The sequence below is a fragment of the Poromitra crassiceps genome (genome assembly GCF_964638095.1).
Source record: "Poromitra crassiceps genome assembly, chromosome: 19".
Classification (NCBI taxonomy): Eukaryota; Metazoa; Chordata; class Actinopteri; order Beryciformes; family Melamphaidae; genus Poromitra; species Poromitra crassiceps.
Genome location: NC_139646.1, coordinates 2,804,878 through 2,829,877, shown reverse-complemented (window position 1 = coordinate 2,829,877; position 25,000 = coordinate 2,804,878). Strand labels below are relative to the sequence as shown.

At 44.6% G+C, this 25,000-nt stretch overlaps 1 protein-coding gene across 1 annotated transcript in view; it reads left to right on the top strand.

Moving 5' to 3' along the window:
* Window positions 1–25,000, top strand: part of pkd1a (polycystic kidney disease 1a) — a gene marked incomplete at both ends in the record, with an annotated part of 133,359 nt that overhangs the window by 69,302 nt on the left and 39,057 nt on the right. Inside the window, 11 exons of the mRNA XM_083655271.1 lie at window positions 2,869–3,134; window positions 7,859–8,248; window positions 9,185–9,667; window positions 10,426–10,557; window positions 11,955–12,130; window positions 13,908–14,038; window positions 14,214–16,873; window positions 17,024–17,224; window positions 17,350–17,652; window positions 17,810–18,264; window positions 18,752–18,902. Of these exons, the coding sequence (XP_083511397.1) occupies window positions 2,869–3,134; window positions 7,859–8,248; window positions 9,185–9,667; window positions 10,426–10,557; window positions 11,955–12,130; window positions 13,908–14,038; window positions 14,214–16,873; window positions 17,024–17,224; window positions 17,350–17,652; window positions 17,810–18,264; window positions 18,752–18,902 (5,348 nt within the window). The remainder of the gene's footprint in view (window positions 1–2,868; window positions 3,135–7,858; window positions 8,249–9,184; window positions 9,668–10,425; window positions 10,558–11,954; window positions 12,131–13,907; window positions 14,039–14,213; window positions 16,874–17,023; window positions 17,225–17,349; window positions 17,653–17,809; window positions 18,265–18,751; window positions 18,903–25,000) is intronic.

The following is a 25,000-nucleotide window of genomic DNA, read 5'->3' as shown; positions in this document are numbered from 1 at the left end:
GCTGGCGAAGCTTTAAAATATGTGGAGGAGGCGTCGGGATCTTCCATATATTTAGTTGTAATGTTGTAACTTTCTGCAACGAATTCGGCTCCGCCCACGAAATACGTCGTGCTGTTTACAAACTGTAAAAGGGTCTATTTCCATTGCTATACCCCCTGACTCTCTTATGGATTTACTACCAAATCTGGGGCCACATTACAGAAACTCCCTATCTTATGTCTTAAGTTAGGATAGGACTAGTTTAAGATAGGATTTTTTCAGATTTGGTATTACAGAAGCAAATCCTAACTAACTTTAGGAATCCTATCTTATCTTGCTAAATCCTATCTTATGTCTTGTTAGGAAATCCTAAATACTCATCCAGCATCGGTTATCAACTTTTCTGTCTGTTACCCTAGCAACCACTAGCAACAGACACCTCCTCCTTTCTCAACTCGTGGGGGAAGTAGGAGCGCTAGTAGCCTGCTATTAGCTAGTAGGCTAAGGATGTGTGTTGTTGTCGAACATTTTTGAGATTGTGGGGCAATGGACCAAAAACGAAGGGCATTTAACTTCAAGGCAGATGAGTTGGAGGTCTTAGTGACCGCCGTAGAAAAGGTTAAAGACGTGCTTTTCGGAAAGTTTTCAGCCAATCTCACGCGGGAGGTGAAAGAGAGGGAATGGGCTAAAATAGCAGAAACCTTCTCTGCCGCATCAGGCATTCCTCCCCCCTTGGAAACTGTATGTACCGAGGAGCCAAATTGCTGATGGCTGTTGCTACCTCAGTTAAATTACGTGACATAGCAGGCTGAGATATTGTGGATATGTCAGCCACTTCAGTTTGAAAATCTCCCTTCGCAAAAAACCGAAGTGCATTTGTAAGTTGTACTACAACCGGCAGAGCCCTGTGTCGCCTAGTCGGTCTGTATCGATTAACGAGCGTTCTGTCATCAAAACGCAAAACGTCATTCAGGTCCCGCATGAGCCTTTCGGCAAATAAATTGCGCCTGTTGCCAGTGGCGTGCCTGACCAAGTTGGTGCCCTAGGCAAGATTTTTGCTGGTGCCCCCCCCTCCCCCCTCCCCCCTCCCCCAAAGAAAATATAATAAAAATTATATCGCAGCTAATCCAGCACTGCAGTGCAGGCTCAGAATCGCCCTTCCCCAGTGGTGCTGGAAGTACTTTTAGGTAGGGGGTGCTGTAAGGAAAATTTTACGTTTTTTGGACTTTCATCCATATTTAGAAGAATATTTAATTTTAAATTAACATTAGGATTATACTGTTGTGATGTCATATTCAGTATCTTCTCCTTTTCTCACTCACTTTCATGTAAGCACCTGCTCTCCCTTTAGTCGTTTTACACTACAACAGACAGAAACACAGGCATAAACACTGAACTTATTATTATTATTATTATTATTATGGAAAACCAGATTATGATGAAAATCAAACACTTTTGAAGAGAGAGCGTATGAAATAAGATTAGAGCTGGGAAGCACAAACTGTTTTTTTAATGCATCTTGTTGGTGGTATAAACACAAGACAGCCAAATCCAACAATTTCAAAATCCATTTCTTGCCACCAGGGGGTGCTGCAGCACCCTCAGCACCCACCTTCCAGCTCCCTTCCCCCACTCTGGGAAAAAGCTCCGAGCAGGTAGAAGGGGGCGCGGCCCGCGCAGGGGGTGGGGTGGTATGGATTAGGGACCATGGTGAAAGTGCTGCAGCCCGGGCAGCCAGAAAGCCAGAATTAGAAAAATGATTTCACTATTATTTAAAGACTTAAGACGTTGTTCTTCTTATTTTTGTCTACTATTGTAAAATAATAGTAGGCCTATTATCATGAAAAAGTATTTGTAAAAAAAAAAAAAAAAAAAAAATACCCTCTCTGGCGCCCCTAACGGCTCAAGCGCCCTTAGCATTTGCCTAGTTCGCCTAATGGACGGCACGCCACTGCCTGTTGCCAGTTGCCATAACGTAGGTAGGTAGGCTATAAGTAGGCTATAAATTATAACGAGATGCAAGATGGCTGTTGTTCCAGTTGAAAATAGTGTAAATTAGTTAGGACAGCATAGCTGGCATCTTAAAGTTAGGAGAGCTTTTTTAAGATTTTGGGGAGTTGGGACGCTTCTGTAATACGCTTTTCCCATTTTAAATTAGGATGAGAATATTGACTTAGGAACTGTTGTTCTGTAATGGGTATTTTCCTAAATCAAGTCCTAACTCTAATTACCATGGTTACCAATCATTTAGGATAGGATTTGGAATTTAGGAAGTTTCTGTAATGTCGCCCTGAAGCCCAATTCCAGGCAGGTTATAGGAACAGTGTACTCTTCACTTAACTCGCATGATTGCTGTGCTGACATCAGCACAGCATACTGGCTGGTTTCCCAGTACAAACACACACACACACACACACACACACACACACACACACACACACACACACACACACACACACTTCTCTCACATACACACCCCGCATGTGTAGACATTTTGGCTTGTTAGAGGTGTTTGCTTTTTCAATTTTAGCTCTTTGGTCAAATAATTCATCACTCTTATCCAGTAGTTCTTTGCCTCTCTCCCCTGATCCTGGGCATCCTTGTCCGTTTTATTCCATTTTGCTTGTTGAATTAAAAAGCTAAAGGCACACAGTGCACACATATGTTGACCAAAGAAAAATCAATATACCATATACACATTTTCTCTTTCTGGTATTTCTTCACTTGCACCTTGGAAGTTTGTCATTTGCTATTTAAAAGAAGAAATGAATTAATAGGAATATATTAATAGATTCAATGTAAATCTATTATTTAATTCTGTGCACGCATTCATACAACCCCCTTTCTCATCCATATACCCCCCCCAACACCCATCCATCTGTCTCGTAGGGTGTGGAGGTCCAGTGTGTGCTCCAGTGGCTGTGTGTGTGCCCAGAGACGCCAGGCACCATTCACCCCCATCTTCTTGCCCCCCACTGGAGCAGTGGTGCCCGTTCCTGGGCCGTTGCCTGGGCCTCTCTAGCCCCTGCCAGCCATCCTCCTGTCCTAACTGTACCCAGGCACACCGTCTGCCCCCTGGGGTTCTGAGGCCCAGGTACACCCTACTGAATGAGGTGCCCTTCACCCTACCTGCAGGACCTGCTGCACACATACTGGTGAGAGAATATACTTTAATCTACTTTATTATTTCATCGAGGACACAGTTATTTGTGCTTTTATTGCACATCCAAAGAGCTTTCTTTGCTCTTTAAATTCGAAACAACTCCGAGAGCTGTAGACGGCTACGGTAGCATTCATTTGATGGCTTTTACAGCCAGCTTAGATGATAAAAAGTTTGCCATTTCACCACCACAAAAGCAGAGACAGAATAAGTTTCTATTCATTTTTTCTTAACATTACCAACACAATGGATGTCAGTCTAGACGTCTGCTTCGAATGTAAGGAGTTGGATACAAGGTTGGATGAAGGAGTATGAAAAACAAAGTCAGACATATCAAACCCGCTTCAACTTATCTTGCTCTTGCTACATAGTCTTAAAATAGGCAGCCCCTAATAATCTGTCTGCTGAGCTTCTGTGGGGAATTGAATAGTGAGAACACTGAGTAGCACTGGATCCGCAGAGACACACTGAACTGTCAAAAGGCTGCAGAAAGAACTTGGCATTGACTTGTCTGACATTATATGGGATAGGAGTCTGTCTGTGATACAACTCGGCTCAGTTAATAGTAGACACCAGCTGATCCAATTTAAAGTTGGATCAGCTATTCTAAGCAGAAATTGCACAAGATGTACTCGTCTCTCTCACCACTGTGTGACAGGTGTCGGGTGTCGGAGGGCACTCTGTCTCATGCCTTTTGGTCGTGCCCTTTACTGACCGGATTTTGGGCCAAAATATTTGACTGGTACTCTTAAGGCCTACAAAATAACCCTTCAGCCGGAGGCAGAACTCGCCATCTTCGGCTGCTCGGAGTCCTCTCTGAACTTCCCTACAGCTGTGCAGCAGTCTCTGTCACAGGGGACAATTGTTGCCAAGAAACTCATTCTGCAGAAATGGAAGTCCCCCTCTCCACCCTGTTTTCAGTTGTGGTTGGCGGACATGATCTCCAGCATACGAATGGAGAGACTCAGGTTCTTGAGGACCAACTCACCTGGGAGATTTCAAACTATTTGGGACCCGTTTCTGGCCTACCTTGACGAGGTTAGGGGTGACGGGTGACTCGCCCGGCCGGTCTTCCTCCCTCGCGTGGGATCCCACTCATTTATATATGTATATATATTTACAAGCATAATTTATGTATATTTACAAGCTGTAACTGGTGGCACTAGTGTATGTATGTTTTTTCTTTCTTTTCTTTTACTGTATCTGTGTTTGTTTTTGGTTTGTTTTTCTGAAAAATTCTTCTAAAAAATCTAAATTGCTAAATAAAATAAAATAAAATAAAATAAAAAAAGGCTGCAGAAAGACATTGCTCATTATCACTCAATCTTACGATATTTACTCCAGTTGGGCGAATGTAAAACAAAACCACATCTCCTCTTTGAATAAATGCCCTCGAAGCAGGATTCCAAAGTAATTGGCACTAGTAATCAATTTAAAACAGCCTCGATAGCAGACGATGGTGGCAGCCATTGTTGTTATTCCTCGGCGCAGTCTTGACAACCGCACTTGAGGTGCAACCAGCTTAAGGCCCAATTATATTCCATTTTCATACTAAAATAATTGTGTCCGTTTCAAACGGTGTAATCGTCGCTGCCCACATACTTCCATGCGTCTTTCACGTTGGTGTCATGTTAAGCAATACATCCAACAGTGGGCAGTAGAGAGTCAGATGTGTGAGCGTGTGTGTGGTTCTGCTCCGTTTCATGCGTATCCGTAAGCTTTCAGAGGACGGACAGAAATACGCACTAAATGAACGCAGAGTACGGACAGAAGACTCTGTCCTTCTCCGTCTTTAACGTAGAGTATAATTGGGCCTTTAGTCCCGCCTGTTGTGCTCTTTATTGATGCTGATTGGCCAATCGTTAGTCCCCCTCTGCGCTCATTGGCTCAGCCTTAGTGTCAAATGGAGAAAAGGCATTTGCATAATGACGATGCCAGACCAAGAGCAGCCAAAAACGCAACTCTGTGTAGTGGGCGTTTTCGAAGGTCTGGACCAGGCAAGTGCCAGATGAGGTTGTCTTGAACACAGGAGCACCACAGCGTATGATTTTTTCACTATTTATTTTCTCTGCGTACATAAATAAGTTTAACATTGATCATCTAAATTTCCGTTTATTCAAGTATGCAGATGATATGGCTTTAGTTGCTCTGCTGCAGGAGGGGGACTGGGAGAGGAGAGAATTTGTATTTTTTAACCATGTATTGAGCCTTTCCGAATTGGTGTTCGACAAGCTCCTTAAAAAATAAATGTTGCAAAAACTAAGGAGCTCATTATACAAAACAATAAACATTTAATGCAGCCAATAATCATTAACGGGCAAATGGTTGACGATTCTAAATATCTGGGCATATACATCGACAGCGGTCTTAGTATTTTATCTTTTAGTATGATTATGTCTCTTCCTGTCGCTTGAGGAACAGTTTTCTCCCGCAGGCCACGAGACTCCTTAACATACACAAATAGTGTAGTAGCTGTACTGTACAGTACTGTAGCTGCTACCATTATGTATGTCTAATGTTTAATTGTATGTTTAATGAGGTATTATGCTATTAGCACCTGTACGTCATATACGTCGAATTTAAAATGTTTAAGCACGACTCGAGTATGCACATGACATGTGCACCTATGTGCAGTGGATATGCCACTGTCTCTGACTTGTCTTATCACTCTACTGCCTTATTGCTTGTTGTGTCTCTTGTTGTTTTTGCACTCATATGCCCTGTTATATTTGTACTATGTTGTAAACGGAGTTCACAGCACAAGAATTTCACACGTGATACTTGTACTACGGAGTGACAATAAAAATCTTGAATCTTGAATGTTGAATCTTGAATGTGGTATGGCAGTCTGAACATTAAATGGAGAAACAAACTGCAGAGAATAGTGAACATGGCCTCCAAGATCTTTGGGAGGCCACAGAAGCAGCTAAGTAGTCTGTATGATAAAATACTCAGGAGTAAAGAAGTAGTCTGTATGATAAAATACTCAGGAGTAAAGAAGTAGTCTGTATGATAAAATACTCAGGAGTAAAGAAGTAGTCTGTATGATAAAATACTCAGGAGTAAAGAAGTAGTCTGTATGATAAAATACTCAGGAGTAAAGAAGTAGTCTGTATGATAAAATACTCAGGAGTAAAGAAGTAGTCTGTATGATAAAATACTCAGGAGTAAAGAAGTAGTCTGTATGATAAAATACTCAGGAGTAAAGAAGTAGTCTGTATGATAAAATACTCAGGAGTAAAGAAGTAGTCTGTATGATAAAATACTCAGGAGTAAAGAAGTAGTCTGTATGATAAAATACTCAGGAGTAAAGAAGTAGTCTGTATGATAAAATACTCAGGAGTAAAGAAGTAGTCTGTATGATAAAATACTCAGGAGTAAAGAAGTAGTCTGTATGATAAAATACTCAGGAGTAAAGAAGTAGTCTGTATGATAAAATACTCAGGAGTAAAGAAGTAGTCTGTATGATAAAATACTCAGGAGTAAAGAAGTAGTCTGTATGATAAAATACTCAGGAGTAAAGAAGTAGTCTGTATGATAAAAATACTCAGGAGTTAAGAAGTAGTCTGTATGATAAAATACTCAGGAGTTAAGAAGTAGTCTGTATGATAAAATACTCAGGAGTTAAGAAGTAGTCTGTATGATAAAATACTCAGGAGTAAAGAAGTAGTCTGTATGATAAAATACTCAGGAGTAAAGAAGTAGTCTGTATGATAAAATACTCAGGAGTTAAGAAGTAGTCTGTATGATAAAATACTCAGGAGTAAAGAAGTAGTCTGTATGATAAAATACTCAGGAGTTAAGAAGTAGTCTGTATGATAAAATACTCAGGAGTTAAGAAGTAGTCTGTATGATAAAATACTCAGGAGTAAAGAAGTAGTCTGTATGATAAAATACTCAGGAGTAAAGAAGTAGTCTGTATGATAAAATACTCAGGAGTTAAGAAGTAGTCTGTATGATAAAATACTCAGGAGTTAAGAAGTAGTCTGTATGATAAAATACTCAGGAGTTAAGAAGTAGTCTGTATGATCAAATACTCAGGAGTTAAGAAGTAGTCTGAATGATCAAATTAGAGCTGCAACGATTAATCGATTAATCGATTAGTCGATCGACAGAAAATTAATCGACAACTATTTTGATAATCGATTAATCGTTTTGAGTACAATTTTAAGAGAAAAGGTCTAAATTATCTGATTCCAGCTTCTTAAATGTGAATATTTTCTGGTTTTTTTACTCCTGTATGACAGTAAACTGATATTATCTTTGAGTTGTGGACAAAACAAGACATTTGAGGGCGTCATCTTGGACTTTGGGAAACACTGATCGTCATTTGCTAACCATTTTCTGACATTTTAGAGACCAAACAACTAATCGATTAATCGAGAAAATAATCGACAGATTAATCGATTATGAAAATAATCGATAGTTGCAGCCCTAGATCAAATACTCAGGAGTAAAGAAGTAGTCTGTATGATAAATACTCAGGAGTAAAGAAGTAGTCTGTATGATAAAAATAATAAATAAGTAAAGCTGATTCGTAATCGTGAATAAAGTAAATAATATGTATTTATGACCGTTTACAATCCAGCTCTCACTCTCAGAACTTAGTCTGGCTTTACCTCATGAAGACCCAGTGCCAAGCAAAGTGATCAGAAAACTCAAAGTTGACTTCTACACATGGTATACAGTACATCCACCTTCCTTATCCCTCTCTCTCAGGTGCGAGAACAGTTGGAAGACCTCCTGGTTTTCCCTGGTGATGTCATTGCCCTGCAGCATGACGCTGGCCCCGCCTCCCTCCTCCGCTGCCAGACACCCCCGCACTCACAGTGGCGACAACCTGTTTTAGCTCTCAACCAATCAGAGTGGTTCTGGGCCAGCAACGCCAGCAGCCAGTCGACCGACGGCTCGGCTGACCGCGACACCGACGCCGACCCTGGCCCAGACCCGGAGCTCGATGTGGAGGCGCTGGTGGAGGACGGCGAGGGAGGTTGGCTGGGGGAGGTGGTCTGCCCCGTCAGGGTGCTCTACGTGGGACAGAGCGAGACCCAGCTGCAGGGAGCCCAGCTGTCAGCTGGTCTACCACAGCCAGGACTCTACAACCTGCTGGTCAGGCAACTTTGCTAAGTCTCCATGTATCCTATCCCAGCATGCATTTGACAGATGGCAACATGCAGGAGGCTGTGCAACCCCTTAGGTTTTGCATGACGTGACCCAAACAAGCACAAGATTGATATGATATTATAGCACGGTAGAATTTCATGTTGGAAACTGTTTTGAGTAAACATATTGAACAGAGATGTTTATGATTATACACAACGATGCAGTTAGCAGGTTTGGGACTTAGTGTCAGCGCTGCAATATGTCTAAGTCTTGAATTGGCATACATGGAAGTTTACATTGAATGTGTGAAGCTTCGTACGTCATCTCAAATTTCATATTGGCATTATTTTTGGTCCATCCCATTTGCATTGGGAATTAGGAATATCACAGTTGGTGACGTCACACTCGAGTTGTCGGCGTTCCATTTAAACAGTCGGGGAAACCAGCCAGGGTTAGCTCTAGCCAGGCTAGCCATTGTTAGCAATAACAGTTGATAACGCATTCTGTGGTATTTTGAGCATACAAACACTGTAGCAACATGTCTACACATTGAAGTTAGACAGTACTGTGTGTACAGCTGATTTAATGAGACACAAATAAGACAGAAGTGCTAATAAACAGTATTTACTACCATTTTAACTACTGTTAAAGGGCAGAGCTGCTATATTTTTTATTTTGAGGTCAGGGCTGGTGCGGCTCCCCCAAGTTCGTCCGAGAAAGTCCAAAGGCAGGTGACGTCACACAATCTTGACCGTTGAACCGTTAAATCCCCAGGTCCCAGTAGAAACGGAATGGCCCATTTTATCCAGGTTTTCAACGTCATGTAGGCCATCAACGTCTCTTCAATGTAATGTTTGCTGGGATAAATCATCTTTTTTACCTACATTAATTTATCCTGATGAACATAGTGATGGACTTAAAATGAACTTCGATATATTGCAGGTGACTTCCGTTGAACCATCCTACCCGGTCTCAGCATCGTGCGAGGTGCGGGTGGTGCCACCTCTGGGCTTGACGGTCCTCCACCCCCCTTCCCAGAACGGAACCCTCTACCTGCAGCCCAACGATACCCGGCTGCTGCTGCGTGTCCAGTCTCGCTACATCACCGCGGTGTCTCGGCGTGGCAGTAACCACAGCGTGATCTTCCAGTCCGCCTGCCCCCCGGAGTTCTCCTCCAGCCCAGGGCTCTGTCAGCCCGGGCCGAGCCCAGCGTCGGGGGTGGAAGCCGCCGAGCCGAGCCTGTTTGCGGTGCTGGATCTGAGGCTGGGGGCGGAGGAGCGGAGAGGCCCGGTGCAGGTGGAGCTGGAGGCGCGCAGCAACGTGACGGAGGCCAGCCTGACCGTGGGCGTGCGTCTAGAAGAAGCACTCAGGGGCCTGCTGGTGCAGCCACACCCTACACACAGGGTGCTGATGGAGTCAGTCGTGGTGAGTGAGTGTGTGTGTGTGTGTGTGTGTGTGTGTGTGTGTGTGTGTGTGTGTGTGTGTGTGTGTGTGTGCGTGTGCGTGCGTGCGTGCGCTTGCGTGTGCGTGAGTGTGTGTTTGTGTGCATGTGTCTCTGTGTGTATACATTAGTGTTGTCGAGGTGGGCGGTTCAAGTACTATGATAAATGATACAATGATAAATGGACATACTAAAAACATACTAATCATTTATATCTGATGACTAACATGACAATTTGCATTAATAGGATGAATTATTTGTCCTTGCCTATAGTGACAGTCATGTGTCCAGTACAATCCCAAGTATTTAGTCAGTTCAAAGTAGCCTAAAGAAGGTCAATATGTCAGAATCTGCACTGCACTCACATTAACTCTCTGAACAGTGTTATACATCTCTGATTAAAAATGCTTATGTTTACAAATTCCATTAATACAGTTTGCAGAAGGATTTTAAGTTTCACTTTCATTCTGGTGACGCTGACTTTGCTAGCGCTTAGACCCCCCTATTGGCGACATTCGTATAGCGGGTATGGCCGGTGTTGAGGAGGGAAACAATATTACCGCCACAAGTGGCAGCACTGTGACAACTCTTAATAGGCCTATACATACTTTCTTGCTATATCATCATCATCTTTGTATGTATGTATATATGTTTGTGTGCGTGTGTGTGGTGTGTGTGTGTGTGTGTGTGTGTGTGTGTGTGCGTGCGTGTGTGTGTGTGTGCGTGCGTGTGTGTGTTTCAGAGCTACACAGCATCAGTGCAGGAAGGCTCCAATCCTACATTTAAGTGGACGGTGGATGACAAGCCTTACTTCACCTATTACAACACTGTTCTCAATGTCATCTACCAGAACGCTGCTGTCTACAAGCTCACAGTGAGTCCCCCCCACCACACCCCCATTATATGTCACTTTAAAATACTTATTTGTATTTTTGTATTTATTTAGCACATGTTAAAATAATCGGCATACAAAGACACCATCAAATGCAATTTAAATAAAAGAAAACATGCAAGGAGATTCCAAAAAGCCCTCAAGGGGCTTGACAAAGCGGCATCCCCCAAAATATCTTAGAGGCACAAAAAAGCATAGCTTAAAAACATAAATCAGAACACGCACACAGACACACGCGCACACACACACACACACACACACACACACACAAACACACACACACACACACACACACACACACACACACACACACACACACACACACACAAGGACATCAGAGTACAGAGATTAGAACAAACAAAATAAGTAAAAATGTTAACAAAAAAACAAAACAAAAAAAAGACAGAAATGCAAGTGGCAATTAATGTTGGGCTATTTATATAGCAACATATTTTTTGTATATTTTTTAAATGACTGAGGAGAGAGTTCAACAAGGTGGGTGGGGAGTGAATTCTTATATTATTCATTACTTTGCACTTTATAATTTATAATTCGAGGTTGTTTTCTGTTTGCTCCATCTTCTGCTATTGATGTGATGACTACACTGCATACTGCACTGCACTAAGTCAAATTCCTCATTGATTCCTCACTATGGCTATTCAATTGAATCTTGGATCTTGAATTCTTTTTGACTTTATTCAAAAGTTATGTGACTGACTTGTTTCTGATATATCATCCTGCCCAGGTATACAAGTCACACAACATTGACATCATTTCTTATGCAAATTAAACCAACCAATTAGAATCAGAATGAGTTTTATTTACTCTTATTGGAATGCGGGGGGGGTTTCTCTGGCCAGGTCACAGTCCCTGGGCTCTGGCAAATGCCGAATGCCACGCCGCATGTGCGAGTATCGTCTCAGGCTGCGGAGGGGGGTGGCATTTTTTAAATCGCAGAAGAAGAAAAAAATTGGCAGAAAACTGAGAGCTTCTTTATGAGTGATTAATGTTCATGACGTGTTAACATTATGAGCCCTACGTACAGCACTGCGCACTCCAACCCCAATCTGTTATAACAGCTAAATGGATATATTGAGGATTTGGATTCAAACTAATGTCTACAACTTTTTGATACTTAAAATTAGCTACATAAGGCCCTAAATTGCATAGTTGGAAGGTTTTGGTGCCTTGCCAGGGTCTTTAAAATATGTTCATGGTCTGACTTAATTACTTAATGATCAGACCAGGGAATGCGGGCAGTCCTCATTTTAATGATATTGTGGAAAATGTGAGGATTGCACCTGGAGACTCTGGAGCGTGTGTTGCGTGAGGTCAGAGTTTGACCTGTAGTCTCAGCAGTTGTGTTGCGTCTCTTCTAGGTCACAGCCATGAATCACGTCAGTAACCTAACGGAACATTTCAACGTGACAGTGGACCGGCTGCAGCACATGGCCAACCTCACAGTGACGGGCGTGCCGGATGTGGTGACTCAGGGCTCGGCTCAGACGCTCACCGCCTCTGTGCTCCTGGACATGTCTGTGGCAGCCACCTTCCGGTATGAACACACACACACGAACACACACACACACGAACACACACACACACACACACACACACACACACACACACACACACACACATACGAACACACACACACGAACACACACACACTCGACATGCCTGTGGTCGCCACCTTCCGGTAGGAGCAGGCCACTCGCAGCGGGGGAGGAGCATCGATTAGATTTGATTTAGATTAAAGGGATAGTTCACTTTTTTTTTTAAGTCTAGCCCTGTTTGCTATTTACAGTACCAGTGATGATGTAGATTGGTAGAGTTCTTTCTCAGTACAATCCATGAGGTTCCTCAGAGTAGAAAGAACAAAGGAAGTCCAAGGCAACTCTTCAAGAATATTTTAAAAAGCCTTTAATAAAATATGGCTTCCATATTTTATTAAAGGCTTTTTAAAATATTCTTGAAGAGTTGCCTTGGACTTCCTTTGTTCTTTCTACTGAATCTTCAACCCTATGGATCCAATGAGCACCTTCTGAGAAAGCCTACACTCGACAGAACGCCGTAGCCCTCTTTCCCCATTTTCTTCTCTCGTTCCTCAGAGTAGCTCTGGTAAGTTGGGCAAAAAACGGAATGCAAGGTGAATGGGGTCACGCTCCTGTCTGCAAGCTGACTGAGGCTCACTGAAATGTCAGCCAACGTGCACACAAAGTACGTTTCAGTGAGCTTCAGTCAGCTCGTACACGTGTGACCCCGTGGAGTTGACCCTGCATTCATTTTTCATAGAGCTACTGTGAGGAATGGATTGTGCTGAGAAAGAACTCTACCAATCAACATCATCATTGGTAAGTACTAGCAAATAGGGCTAGACTTTAAAAAAAAAAAGTGAACTATCTCTTTAAACTTGAATGATTCCCATGGGTTTATCTGGCCCTTGCAGCAGTAGAGAACATGATATAGCTAAGATCTACACAATATAGTACTGGATAATACAATAAGTAATTGCACCTACTGGACAGATTGAATGAAAATAATATTATAGATAGATGGATGGATAGACAGGTACAGCAGGACATCTGTTTTTGTTTTTGTATTTTTCTGTCCCTCTCACTCTTTTACTTTTATGTCTGTGAATATATGGTATAGTACATCTGTTTGTGTTTGACTAGTCCCTTCTTCTCTCTCTCTCCCTCTCTCTCTCTCTCTCCCTCTCTCTCTCTCCCTCTCTCTCTCTCCCTCTCTCTCTCTCTCTCTCTCTCTCTCCCTCTCTCTCTCTCTCTCCCTCTCTCTCTCTCCCTCTCTCTCTCTCTCTCTCTCTCTCTCTCTCTCTTCTCTTTATATATCTCTCTGTCTCTCTGTTTTCATCTTTATGTGCTCTGTAATAGCACTGCAGCAATCATATGCAGTCTTGGATTTATAACCGTGCGGTTAGAGCAGATTGCTGACAGGAATTTTCCCTTCTGCTTTGCCGTTTCCTCTCTCTCCCCTTCTTTTTCTTTCTCTCTCTCCCTCTCTCCGTGCCCTCCCTCCCTCCCTCTTTCACATTCCCACCCTCCAACTCTCTCTCCCTCCTTCACTCGCTTTCCCTCCACTCTCACCATTCTTGGCCCAGGGAGGCTTCCTGAGTCTTGAGTTTCCACTTCTCCCTCTCCAAACCCTCTATTGCCTCGTCAAACAAGATTTCCACTCTTCAGCTAGTGATTGCGTGCGTGCGCGCGTGCATGCGTGTGTGTGGTGGTGGTCTCGTTTCGACGCATCTATTCCAGCACCATTCCTCTTAAGGTAGTCCTTTAATGATTTTCCATTGTCTCTGTATGCTGCAGATGGTCTTTTGGCGATGGCGGTTATAAGGAGTTTGAATACAAGCCTCCCTACGCCCCATCCCTCCTCTGCTCAGACTCCCCCAATCAGGTGCTCCTAAGCAACAACGTCACCTATGTCTACCCGCAGCCAGGTAACTTAATCCCTGTCTCTGTCTACGCTGCGTACCATCATGAATAATGGCATAGCAGCCACTTCAGCCTGATGTTGCAGCAATCTATTTGATATTAGAATGTTATAGGTAGTGACATAATGACATTTCTCCTCATTTTCTGTTGATCTCTCCCTCTCCCCGTCTTTCCTCTAAGGAGTGTACACAGTGCTTCTGTCAGTGTCCAATCGCTATGAGAACATCAGCCAGCGCATTGTCATGAACGTCTACAGCATCCTCAATCGTGTCGACATAGAGACACAGCCTCCGTTCCTCGTAGCTGGCAAATCAGCGGCTTTTGAGGCTCACGCTTACCCCTCAGCCTATGGCATCCACTACACCTGGCACTTTGGAGATGGCTCTGCCCCGCTGCAGGGCCGCGAGAGGCAAGTGCCGCACACCTACGCACAGAGCGGAGTCTTCAATGTCTGTGTGTCGGTGAACAACACCATCAGTTCAATGACGGCTTGTGTTGACATGCTCGTGTACGAGGAGATCGTGTATAGAGATCTAAGAGCAGAGAGCTCCTCTCCTACGGAGCTCCACAGCTCCACTACAGTGTGGGCGCGCCTCGCTTCAGGCAATAACATCACCTGGACTTTCTCCATGGGCGATGGGACCAACTACACCACAGCCGAGCCTCAGATGTCGCATACCTACCGCAAAGAAGGCAACTACACTGTGAACGTGACTGCCAGCAATGCTGTGAGCTCCTGCTGGACCACTCTACCTGTCCAGGTGTTCCTCTTCGAGGTTGTGAGGATGGAACCGTCTGGGTGTGTCCAAGAACAGAGCCCCATCCCCTTCCAGGCCTGGGTGTCTGGTAATGCATCGACTCACCTTTATGACTGGAGCTTTGGGGACGGGAGCGCCAATGAGACACACCGTGGCACTCCTAGGGTCACACACACCTACAGGTCCAGTGGGATCTACCACCTGTCTCTGCTTCTTTCCAGTGGGGTCAACAACGCAACCAAAGCCAACTTCTCCAACCTGGTTTGTGTGGAGCCAGCTGTGGCCAATGTCACCCTTACCCTTGAAAAGACACACTTCTGTGTGGGGGAGGAGATACGATTCAATGCCAGACCTGAGCCAGAGTTTAACTACAGCTACCTGTGGGACTTTGACACGGAGGAAGACTCTGTACTGATCCATGATTCTGGGAATAAAGTGACTAGCTATAAAACCCCAGGTCAGTACATTGTGACTGTCACCGTCTTCAATAACATCTCCGCTATTAACACCAGTGTCCTGATTGAAGTTCAGATGCCAATAGGTGCAATTATTATTCAACATAACGGCACCAGGTCCAGTAATCTGACCCTTCGGGAACCATACCTTTTCACCACCTCTTCATTGGCCTCCCATGTCGATTACACCTGGAACTTTGGAGATGGGAGTGTTCTTACAGGCCAGAATATCACGCATGCCTACACTGTCTCAGGAAACTACAATATCTCACTGACGGCAGCTAACACAGTTAGCAGGAACCGCACTGTTTTAGCTGTAGCCGTGCTCGCACCAATCCGTGGGCTTGCGGTCAACGCCAGCCTGGTGAACGTCCCTCTCAATGCCTCAGTCCACTTTGAAGCCCAGATGGAGGAGGGCGATGGTGTCCGGTTCTCCTGGATGGTGTCCGGTTCTCCTCCTCTTTTGTGTGACCGCTGCACCTCAATTGCGGGGACCCACACCATGTTCTACACTTTTCGCTCTGTAGGCACTTTCAACATCATTGTGACAGCAGAGAATGATGTAGGAACTGCACAAGCAAGTATCTTCCTTTTTGTGCAACGTGAGCTTGAGGGGTTGCAGATTTTAGCAGAGGAGCAGATAGGAGGCATTGGATTGGTGGGCTGCTGCTTTCCGACAAACCGCATTCTCCACCTCCAGGCGGCACTAAGGGAAGGAACCAACATGTCCTTTACTTGGAACATCATCAGAGAGCTAGACCCTATTAGCTCAGAATTCAACCGAAGTGGGAAGACTGTGGATGTAAATTTCTCTGTACCAGGTCCGTGTGACATCCTTCTCCGGGCAGTCAACCTCCTGGGCCAACTGTCTGTCACCAGAGCCATCCAGTTCCTGGACCCAGTTGGGAGGGTGTACCTACAGATCAGTGACAACCCAGTTGCAGTCAATGCCCCAACTAACCTGACAGTGTTGACTATGGACGGCTCAGATCTGCAGTACCGCTGGTCTGTAAATGGGGATGCTCTGCAATGGAACGAGCCCTGGGTGAAGCACGCCTTTGCCAGTCCTGGCCAGAAGCTGGTCAGTGTGGAGGTCTTCAACGAGGTCAGCTCAGAGGTCGTGTCAAAGATTGTCAGAGTCCAGGAGGTCATTTCTGGGCTGAGGTTCACTGCTACCAATGTGACTGAGCAGAATTACGTGGCAACAGGTGTCAACATCTCACTCCAGGGGGAGGTCCAGACAGGAACCAATGTGACGTGGATGTGGCTGTTCGGGGGTAGAACAGAAATGGGAAGAAAATCCTCTCTGGTTTTCCTTGAGCCGAAGACAACCATCATTAGTCTGAATGCTACCAATGATGTAGGCGGGCAAGTGGTTTCCAGAGAGTTCTTTGTTCAGGAGAAGATCATGGGTTTGGAGTTGAGGGCCAGTAGCAGTAGTAGTAGTAATATTGTAGCAGTCGGTGAGAGGGTGGAGTTCACCATTTCCATGACAGCAGGCTCAGACGTTCAACTGATCCTCAGCATCAGTGGAGATGTCACCGATTTCCCTAAAGTCAACCAAACCTACGTCCACCAGTTCAGCAGGGTGGATACCTACATGGTGAATCTCACGGCTCACAATCAGGTAAAGTCCAAGTGTAAAGATATGAAGATTAAAGTATATACAGTAATATAGATGTTATGGCTGTTCAGTTTTTTCTCTTATGAGTGGCAAATGGTTAATTAAATTAACACAGTACACATGTTTTTCATTTGCTCCAATGTGGGAATCCAGGTGAGCGCCAAGAGATACCACCTCCAAGTTGAGGTGATGGAGCCAGTGACTGGACTGAGCATCTTGGATTGCTGCGAAGCTGCCATCCCCGTCGGTGTGAAGAGAAACTTTGTGGCCAACATCCTAACAGGAAAACCCGTTTCATTCCTGTGGACATTTGAATTGAACCATGTCCACTCTCCACCTCTGATGGGCAAAGGGGTAAAAACCGATCATTTAAATAGGATGCCTGTTGTTATTATCATCGCCGTCTTAGTAGAGTAAGCATGGAAATGGCTGTTCAGGTGCATACAGTACATTTTGATTTGTCTTATTAAATCACACAGGTGCCCTACACACCAGAAGAGGCCGGTTTATTGATCATCTATCTGAAGGCCTTCAACGCACTTCATCATGACCAGAACATCACCAAGCGTATCCAGGTCCAAAACCTCCTGACCGCCGCTGTGCTGGATGCAGTGCCTCGTGACACCTTCATCAATAAGACGGTGACAATGATGGCCTCAATCACGCCCAGATCTAATCCTGTCGAGTGCTTATGGGACTTTGGTGATGGATCTGCCCCACTTCCCACCAACACCACAACCGTTCGTTATGTGTACAGACGCCCGGGACAGTACCTGATCAAAGTAGGTTTCTTCTAACTATGTTGATCCATTATGTAGACCCACAAAATACCAGTTGATCCATCAAATATTTTAAATAGAGTTGTCAGAGAGCGGTTTGTGAAACCATTGACTGGAATTTTATTGTTTCATCTCACCGACTTGTTATTCTCCCTACTAGGTGAATTGCAGTAACCTGGTGAGCAGTGTGCAGGCCCAGGTAGAGGTGAACATCAGGGTGTTGGAGTGTGAGGAACCAGAAGTTCAGGTGGTCCAAGCCCCCCGTCTGGCCATCTGGCGCTCCCAGCCCGCCTTGGTGGAAGCCAACGTGGACCTGAAAGGCTGCAATCGCTACGGAGCGCAGTACCTCTGGCAGATCCTGTCTGCGACCCGCTGCAACAATGAGCAAGACGGCAACGTAGGCTCCGACCACTATGGGCTTTCGTCTCGGCCCTCTCAGAATGTGCCCGTCTCCACCGTGCCGCTCCCGGCGGAAGTGGACACGCGTCGATTGCAGCTGTCTGTGCCTAAGATGGCGCTGGCAGCAGGGAACTACACCGTGGTATTCTCTCTGTCGTATCAAGGTGTACCACTAAGGAAGGCCGCCTGTCTGCAACTCAATGTCATCCCTGCCAGGTTAGTGGCCCCTGATCCTTTTGATTTGCCCTGAACTGCAGGTTACACTTTTCTCCCCTTTGTTTTTAACTGCTTTTTCTTTTCCACCAATGATTTGCTATCATGTAAAACACACGGTAACTTTGTTTTGAGGAGTGTTATAGAAGTAATGTTTAATATAATTACTCATCATATACTCATATAATCATATACTCTTATTTTTAAAACCATCAGAGGAAATTTCCTCTGTTCCTTGTCTTGGGAGTTTAAAACTGTGATAGATTACAGAGTGGATGACAAGAGTGAATGGTCTAAACTGTTGTGCTAACTTTTATGTCAACTTTTACATTTCTAACAACTTGTAACTATGCTGATACATAGGCCAACAGGCTAACAACTGGTTAGGGTTAAGTGGACAAAACATTAAAAAATGGTCACTATTTTATCTTTATATTCTTTATATTGCGTTTTTGTGTTTAATGTGATACCTTTTCATTTTCCTTGTCAGGCTGGTGCCGATCATTGAGGGGGGTAACTACAGGGTGTGGTCAAGGACCCAGGACCTGCAGCTCAGTGCGGAGCAGTCCTATGACCCCAACATGGACCTAGAGAGCCAGTCCCTACTCCACTACCACTGGGAGTGCCAGAGCACCTCCAAGGTAAGGGCACACCTAGTCTCAACGCCAGACCCATGAGGGTTCTTACGTTGATACACTACGTTACTGCATGCTGCAGATCTCTCTCTCTGGGTCTGGGACACTGCTAGCTCCAAACTGGTGTTGGAATCCTGGCCAGTGATTAGTTCAGCCCCGATATCCTGGGGGCACCAATCAGTAACGACTTTAGCGATCAGGCGCGCCTACCCAACTTGAGTCTGTGTTGACTTTTGAAAATGAACCACTCTCATTGGTGCTACAAACTGTCATTCATTAAAGCTTGACCCCTAGACCCGCCTTCAAAACAGCAGCTGTGAACTTGCGACGTGGCACAGACTCAATGCAGTATGCGGAGCACAGCGATTCAACGTAATATTTGAGTCTGGGGAGAGACTAGGGTGCACATGGCAACCAAATCACCCCAAAACAAAGAACTGCTAACTTTTGGTTTATAACCCAACTGAGCAGTCTGTCTGCAGGCAGCCTGGTAAATACCATTAAACTGTATAGTGGCTGCCTGGTAAATACCATTAAACTGTGTAGTGGCTGCCTGGTAAATACCATTAAACTGTGTAGTGGCTGCCTGGTAAATACCATTAAACTGCGTAGTGGCTGCCTGGTAAATACCATTAAACTGTGTAGTGGCTGCCTGGTAAATACCATTAAACTGTGTAGTGGCTGCCTGGTAAATACCATTAAACTGTGTAGTGGCTGCCTGGTAAATACCATTAAACTGTGTAGTGGCTGCCTGGTAAATACCATTAAACTGTGTAGTGGCTGCCTGGTAAATACCATTAAACTGTGTAGTGGCCGCCTGGTAAATACCATTAAACTGTGTAGTGGCTGCCTGGTAAATACCATTAAACTGCATAGTGGCTGCCTGGTAAATACCATTAAACTGCGTAGTGGCTGCCTGGTAAATACCATTAAACTGCGTAGTGGCTGCCTGGTAAATACCATTAAACTGCGTAGTGGCTGCCTGGTAAATACCATTAAACTGCGTAGTGGCTGCCTGGTAAATACCATTAAACTGCGTAGTGGCTGCCTGGTAAATACCATTAAACTGTGTAGTGGCTGCCTGGTAAATACCATTAAACTGTGTAGTGGCTGCCTGGTAAATACCATTAAACTGCGTAGTGGCTGCCTGGTAAATACCATTAAACTGTGTAGTGGCTGCCTGGTAAATACCATTAAACTGTGTAGTGGCTGCCTGGTAAATACCATTAAACTGTGTAGTGGCTGCCTGGTAAATACCATTAAACTGCGTAGTGGCTGCCTGGTAAATACCATTAAACTGCGTAGTGGCTGCCTGGTAAATACCATTAAACTGTGTAGTGGCTGCCTGGTAAATACCATTAAACTGTGTAGTGGCTGCCTGGTAAATACCATTAAACTGTGTAGTGGCTGCCTGGTAAATACCATTAAACTGTGTAGTGGCCGCCTGGTAAATACCATTAAACTGTGTAGTGGCTGCCTGGTAAATACCATTAAACTGCGTAGTGGCTGCCTGGTAAATACCATTAAACTGCGTAGTGGCTGCCTGGTAAATACCGTTAAAGTTTGAGCTGTTTTCCCTTCTCTGCCATTCTACATTTTCTCTGTCTCTGTGGTTACAGAGGGCTTTTCAAGATCCCCCCCCCCCCCCCCCCCCCTTTCATTTCATTTTCATTTATTTGTTTATTTGAATAGGGACAGGTACACGTACATATAGTGTTCACAACATAAAATGTCAATAAACCTATGATGAGTTGTACCAAAGCATGTATAGCCCAGGGCTAGTTTGCAATGCCAGTCCCTAGATGTAACCAGACATGCCTGTAAAATAAAAATAATAATACACAAAAATACAGCAAAATACAATAAAAAGACACATATCAAAGATCAGATAGGCTACTAAACGTAAAATTCAGGTCAAATGTCAGTACAGTAACAATTCAAATATCACAGTTAAGACAGTTCAAATTATGTTCAGTTTAGTTAAAAGTGTGTGCTTATTGTACACACTCCTAAGAGTGTGTACAAACCTGTTGGAGCTTCAACCAGTCTTTGACGTTTTTATTAAAACCCTTAATTTCTAGGTTTAGTTTTAGTTCCTGTCTCTCAGTCTCTCTCTCTCCAGCCCCTTCTCTGTCTATCTCTATGGCTCTTTCACACCGGCCTTGAAAGCCGAAAAATGCACGGAAAATAGGATTCGCACCTCCGATGTGAAAGTCGTGAACGCGCGTTGGTGGATAATTGATTTACGCCTTTTGTCCCGCGACGGTAGGTAGTAACAGCGCCGGGTTACCTGGCAACCCGCCTCCACTTGAAAGCGTCGTCGCAGCGAGCCGGAAAAGGTGCGAATGGTCAGCTCATTCATAAAAAAATTACAGGGGAAATCACCTCATGTATCAAGAAAGTGCACGAGTGAAAGTACAAAAAGTAGCCTACTGCAGGGACGCCAGGAGGAATTCTCCGTGCGGTTAGGCTTTATGCTCAAACGATGTTGATATTAGTAGGTCAAATTAACGGATATAATAATAAGATTCAGAGGGCTATAGCTGTCTGTGGCGAGTTGGTCTGAGGATATTCCCTCTCGAAATCAGCTCTGTGCATTCCCTTACAAAAACTACTAACGTTATAGTAGTCTATAGGCTACTATTCCCCCGACGAACGTTATGCAGACTGCAGCTGTTTGATATGCGGGCGTCGTCTTTCAGAACGGCCCCTAATTAGGCTACTTGATGGGAATAATTTGCTTTACAAAAAACTGGAACCAAAAGAAAAGAATTAGCCTTGTAGCCTACCTAATAGGCTTCATGATGGTGTGTGCATAAAGTCGATCAGATGAATACTGAAAGCCTGGTTACCATGCTGCATGTGGACAACACATTACACAAGGAATTACACAAGGTGACACCATATCCATCTGCTTAGTCAGTGAATTTACTTCTATGAAATGTGTTGTATAAATAAAGTTGGCTTTCCTTGAATGCAATTCATGCAACACTTCGCTGCCAGAAAGTCGGCAGATGCACTCCGCGGCGGAGCCCGTCTTGATATTAACTCATTGAGTGCCAATGATGTTGATCGGCGTCAAAGTAAATAGTAACGTTGAGTGCCAATGACGTCGATCGGCGTCAAATGCGTTTTTTGGCGGTGGGACGTGGATCAAAGCCTCAGGCATCTCCTGTACAAATATTGTAGCTATTGAAGGTGTATAACCTATTTTACGGACTCATTAGGTGGCGACAGTGCTCTCCAGATTAGAGAAAGGTCAGGAAAACAGCAGGAAAAAGCCCCGTGATGAAAGAGAAACCGATGCATGCTGCAGCCAGAGCCATATCGATTGCTCTGGCTGGAGCTGACGTTGGCTGCGAACAGCAGTCAATCCGCGCCCACAACTGAGCCCCTCTGTCTCTGCTGCATAGTTTCTCCACACGATTAGCCGCCAGAAAAGCAGCACCCGACGCCGAAGGGCCAAACCATTCTCAGCAGTCCGGTTTGGCTTTTCGGTGTCGCGCTGGGAGCCGGCGCACAAAAACGGAGCGCTCCGAAAATAGTGAGGCTGTGTGTTAGTGTGGGGAGGAGTTTGCAGCTGAGGGGGGGGAGAGGGGGTGGGGCACGCAGGGCACCACACAACTACACCATGTCACTACATCAGAAAATATTAGCTTCAGAGTCAGTGAATGTGCTTGAAATGCTTCATTTCACAAAAGGCTGAATATCTCAGCTTCTAATTTGAAACGTCTGTTTTTGCTGAAAACAACCTATCTTCTCCGGCTCATAACTAAAGAACGGAAAATGGTATCAATAAACTTTTTTTTGCTGATGATACAATAGAGTCTCCTCGTTCTTTGTGCATGTTCGGTGTTTACATAGTAATATCACACAATATTCTGTGGGCCTCGAGAAATCACTGAAAACGCTCTGAAACTCTGGCACTGGGAGCGTCCGTTCTCCAAAAGTGGCTGGCACTCAATGAGTTAAGGCGAGTCCGCCCACCATGCGAGTGGTGCTCGCCTTTCAATCCGGGAGCGGGGGATTTCACCTGAAAGTACACTGCAGGACGGGAATGTGGCCGTGCTGCTTGGCTCTGTGTGAAAGCAATTTCTGTGGCGAGGCTGCGGGCTTTGTGGGACTCCTAAAGTGCAATTTTGCGCGATCTGTGTGTGAAAGAGCCTTATCTCTCTCTCTCTCTCTCTCTCTCTCTCTCTCTGCTTCTGTATGCTGCATAGCCGACTTGAGCCTTATTGAAGTAAAAGGGATTTAAATTGTCCACTCCAATCCTCTCAGGCATTTTAGCGGTGCTTAATGGTGCATTTGTAGAGGTTTCAGGCATGGAGTAGATTCTGCAAATAAGACTCATAGTGAAAAATTCTGCAGTGGTCATCTGGCACAGAGTATTTGTAATTGCCTTCAGTGAGGCTTGTCACCATCAGTGTAAAGATGAAAATTTGGTTTGGGACCATTTGTGAGTGTGTCTGTTTTGTGTGGGTGTGGGTGTGTGTGCGTGCATATGTACGATACGATACGATACGATACAACTTTATTGTCAGCAGGCTGAAATTTGTTTTGCATCCAATGGCATTCTCCGTTCAACAAGTTACACATGAAAAACATAAAGACATGAAAGTTACACATGAAAGACACAACAGACAAAGACAAGACATCCAGAACTAATCCACATAATTACAGAAGGCAAGCAGTTCAAAAGGTTAACCTGTTCTGATTGAGCAGACCAATAGACTGGTGTACAAAAGAATTCTTCAGTCTATTGCGTCTAAATTTTGGGACTCTAAAGCGTCTCCTGGAGGGCAACAGTTGGTATTCTCCATTCAGAACATGCAAGGGGTCCGAGGATATACTGGTAGCTAGTCTAAGCATGCTTTTGATTTGAGCTTCTTTAAAAGAGTGAAACACAAACTCTGCAGGCTGGCCAATAATCTTAGCACAGATTTTTAACTGGCTAAAAAACTTGGTTTTCAAGGAAACCGATAAGCTGTTGAACCAAGCCGTACTACAGTACAACATGACGCTCTGAGTAACAGAGGTAAAGAAAAGTGACAGAATCTGACTACTAGCACCAAAGGATCTAAGTCTACGGAGCGAGTAAATTCGCTTCTGAATCTTCTTACAGATAAATTCTATGTGAGGGATCCATGACAGGGCAGCATCTATCATCACTCCTAGATATTTATAAGAGGGGACCTGTTTGATACTCTCATTATGAATGATGACTGGGGGTAGCTGACAGTCAGGGGGAATGCCAAAAATGATCTCCTCTGTCTTCCTGGTGTTGATTACAAGAGCATTTTTGTCGCACCATTCCACAAGCTGGTCTACACTTAACTGGTACTGGCTTCGGTCGTCACTTTCCGTCAGCAGGGATATCAGAGTAGAGTCATCTGAATATTTTAGGATAAACTGATTTGCCTCACTGGTGGTACAATCGGTACATTAGAGGGTGACACGGGAATGGTGTTTCACTACCATCCCACTCCCACAGACATATTCCAGTCCCGGGCCAGGGTAAAAAAAAATCCCGGTAGAATGACTCCCGGCCCATCCCGCTCCTTTTCCCCCGCTGTGGGGTTAGTTAGTCTTTAGGCAATACAATGATTTTGATTTGATGTTCTCCCCTTATCCTTTTCTTGTTTACTTTGTGTTCTACTGCAGGTTTCATTCAAACCTTTATTAAAAAAAACTAAACTAAAAAAGCATATAGGCTATGAAAACTGGTCTATTGTTGTCATGATTCCCGCTCCCGCCCGCTCCCGTTTTCCCGTCCCGTCCCGATCCCGTGATGAACAATGAAATGACTCCTCCCACCCCACGGGAATCCCGTGAGAATCCCGAGGCGTGTCAGCTTCTAATGTGCATAATCCTCCTTGGCTGGGCAGAAACAGATTCCGCCTGTGCAGCAAAACACCATTATACAGGGCCCAGTGGGATGTGTGTGTGTGTGTGCGTGTGTGTGTGTGTGTGTGTGTGTGCGTGTGCGTGCGTGCGTGCGTGTGTGTGTGTGTGTGTGCGTGCGTGTGTGTTTGTAGTGTGTAGGCAGACAGACAGACAGACAGACAGGCATCTAAAGGGTTATGTAACTGTTTAGAGATAAACTC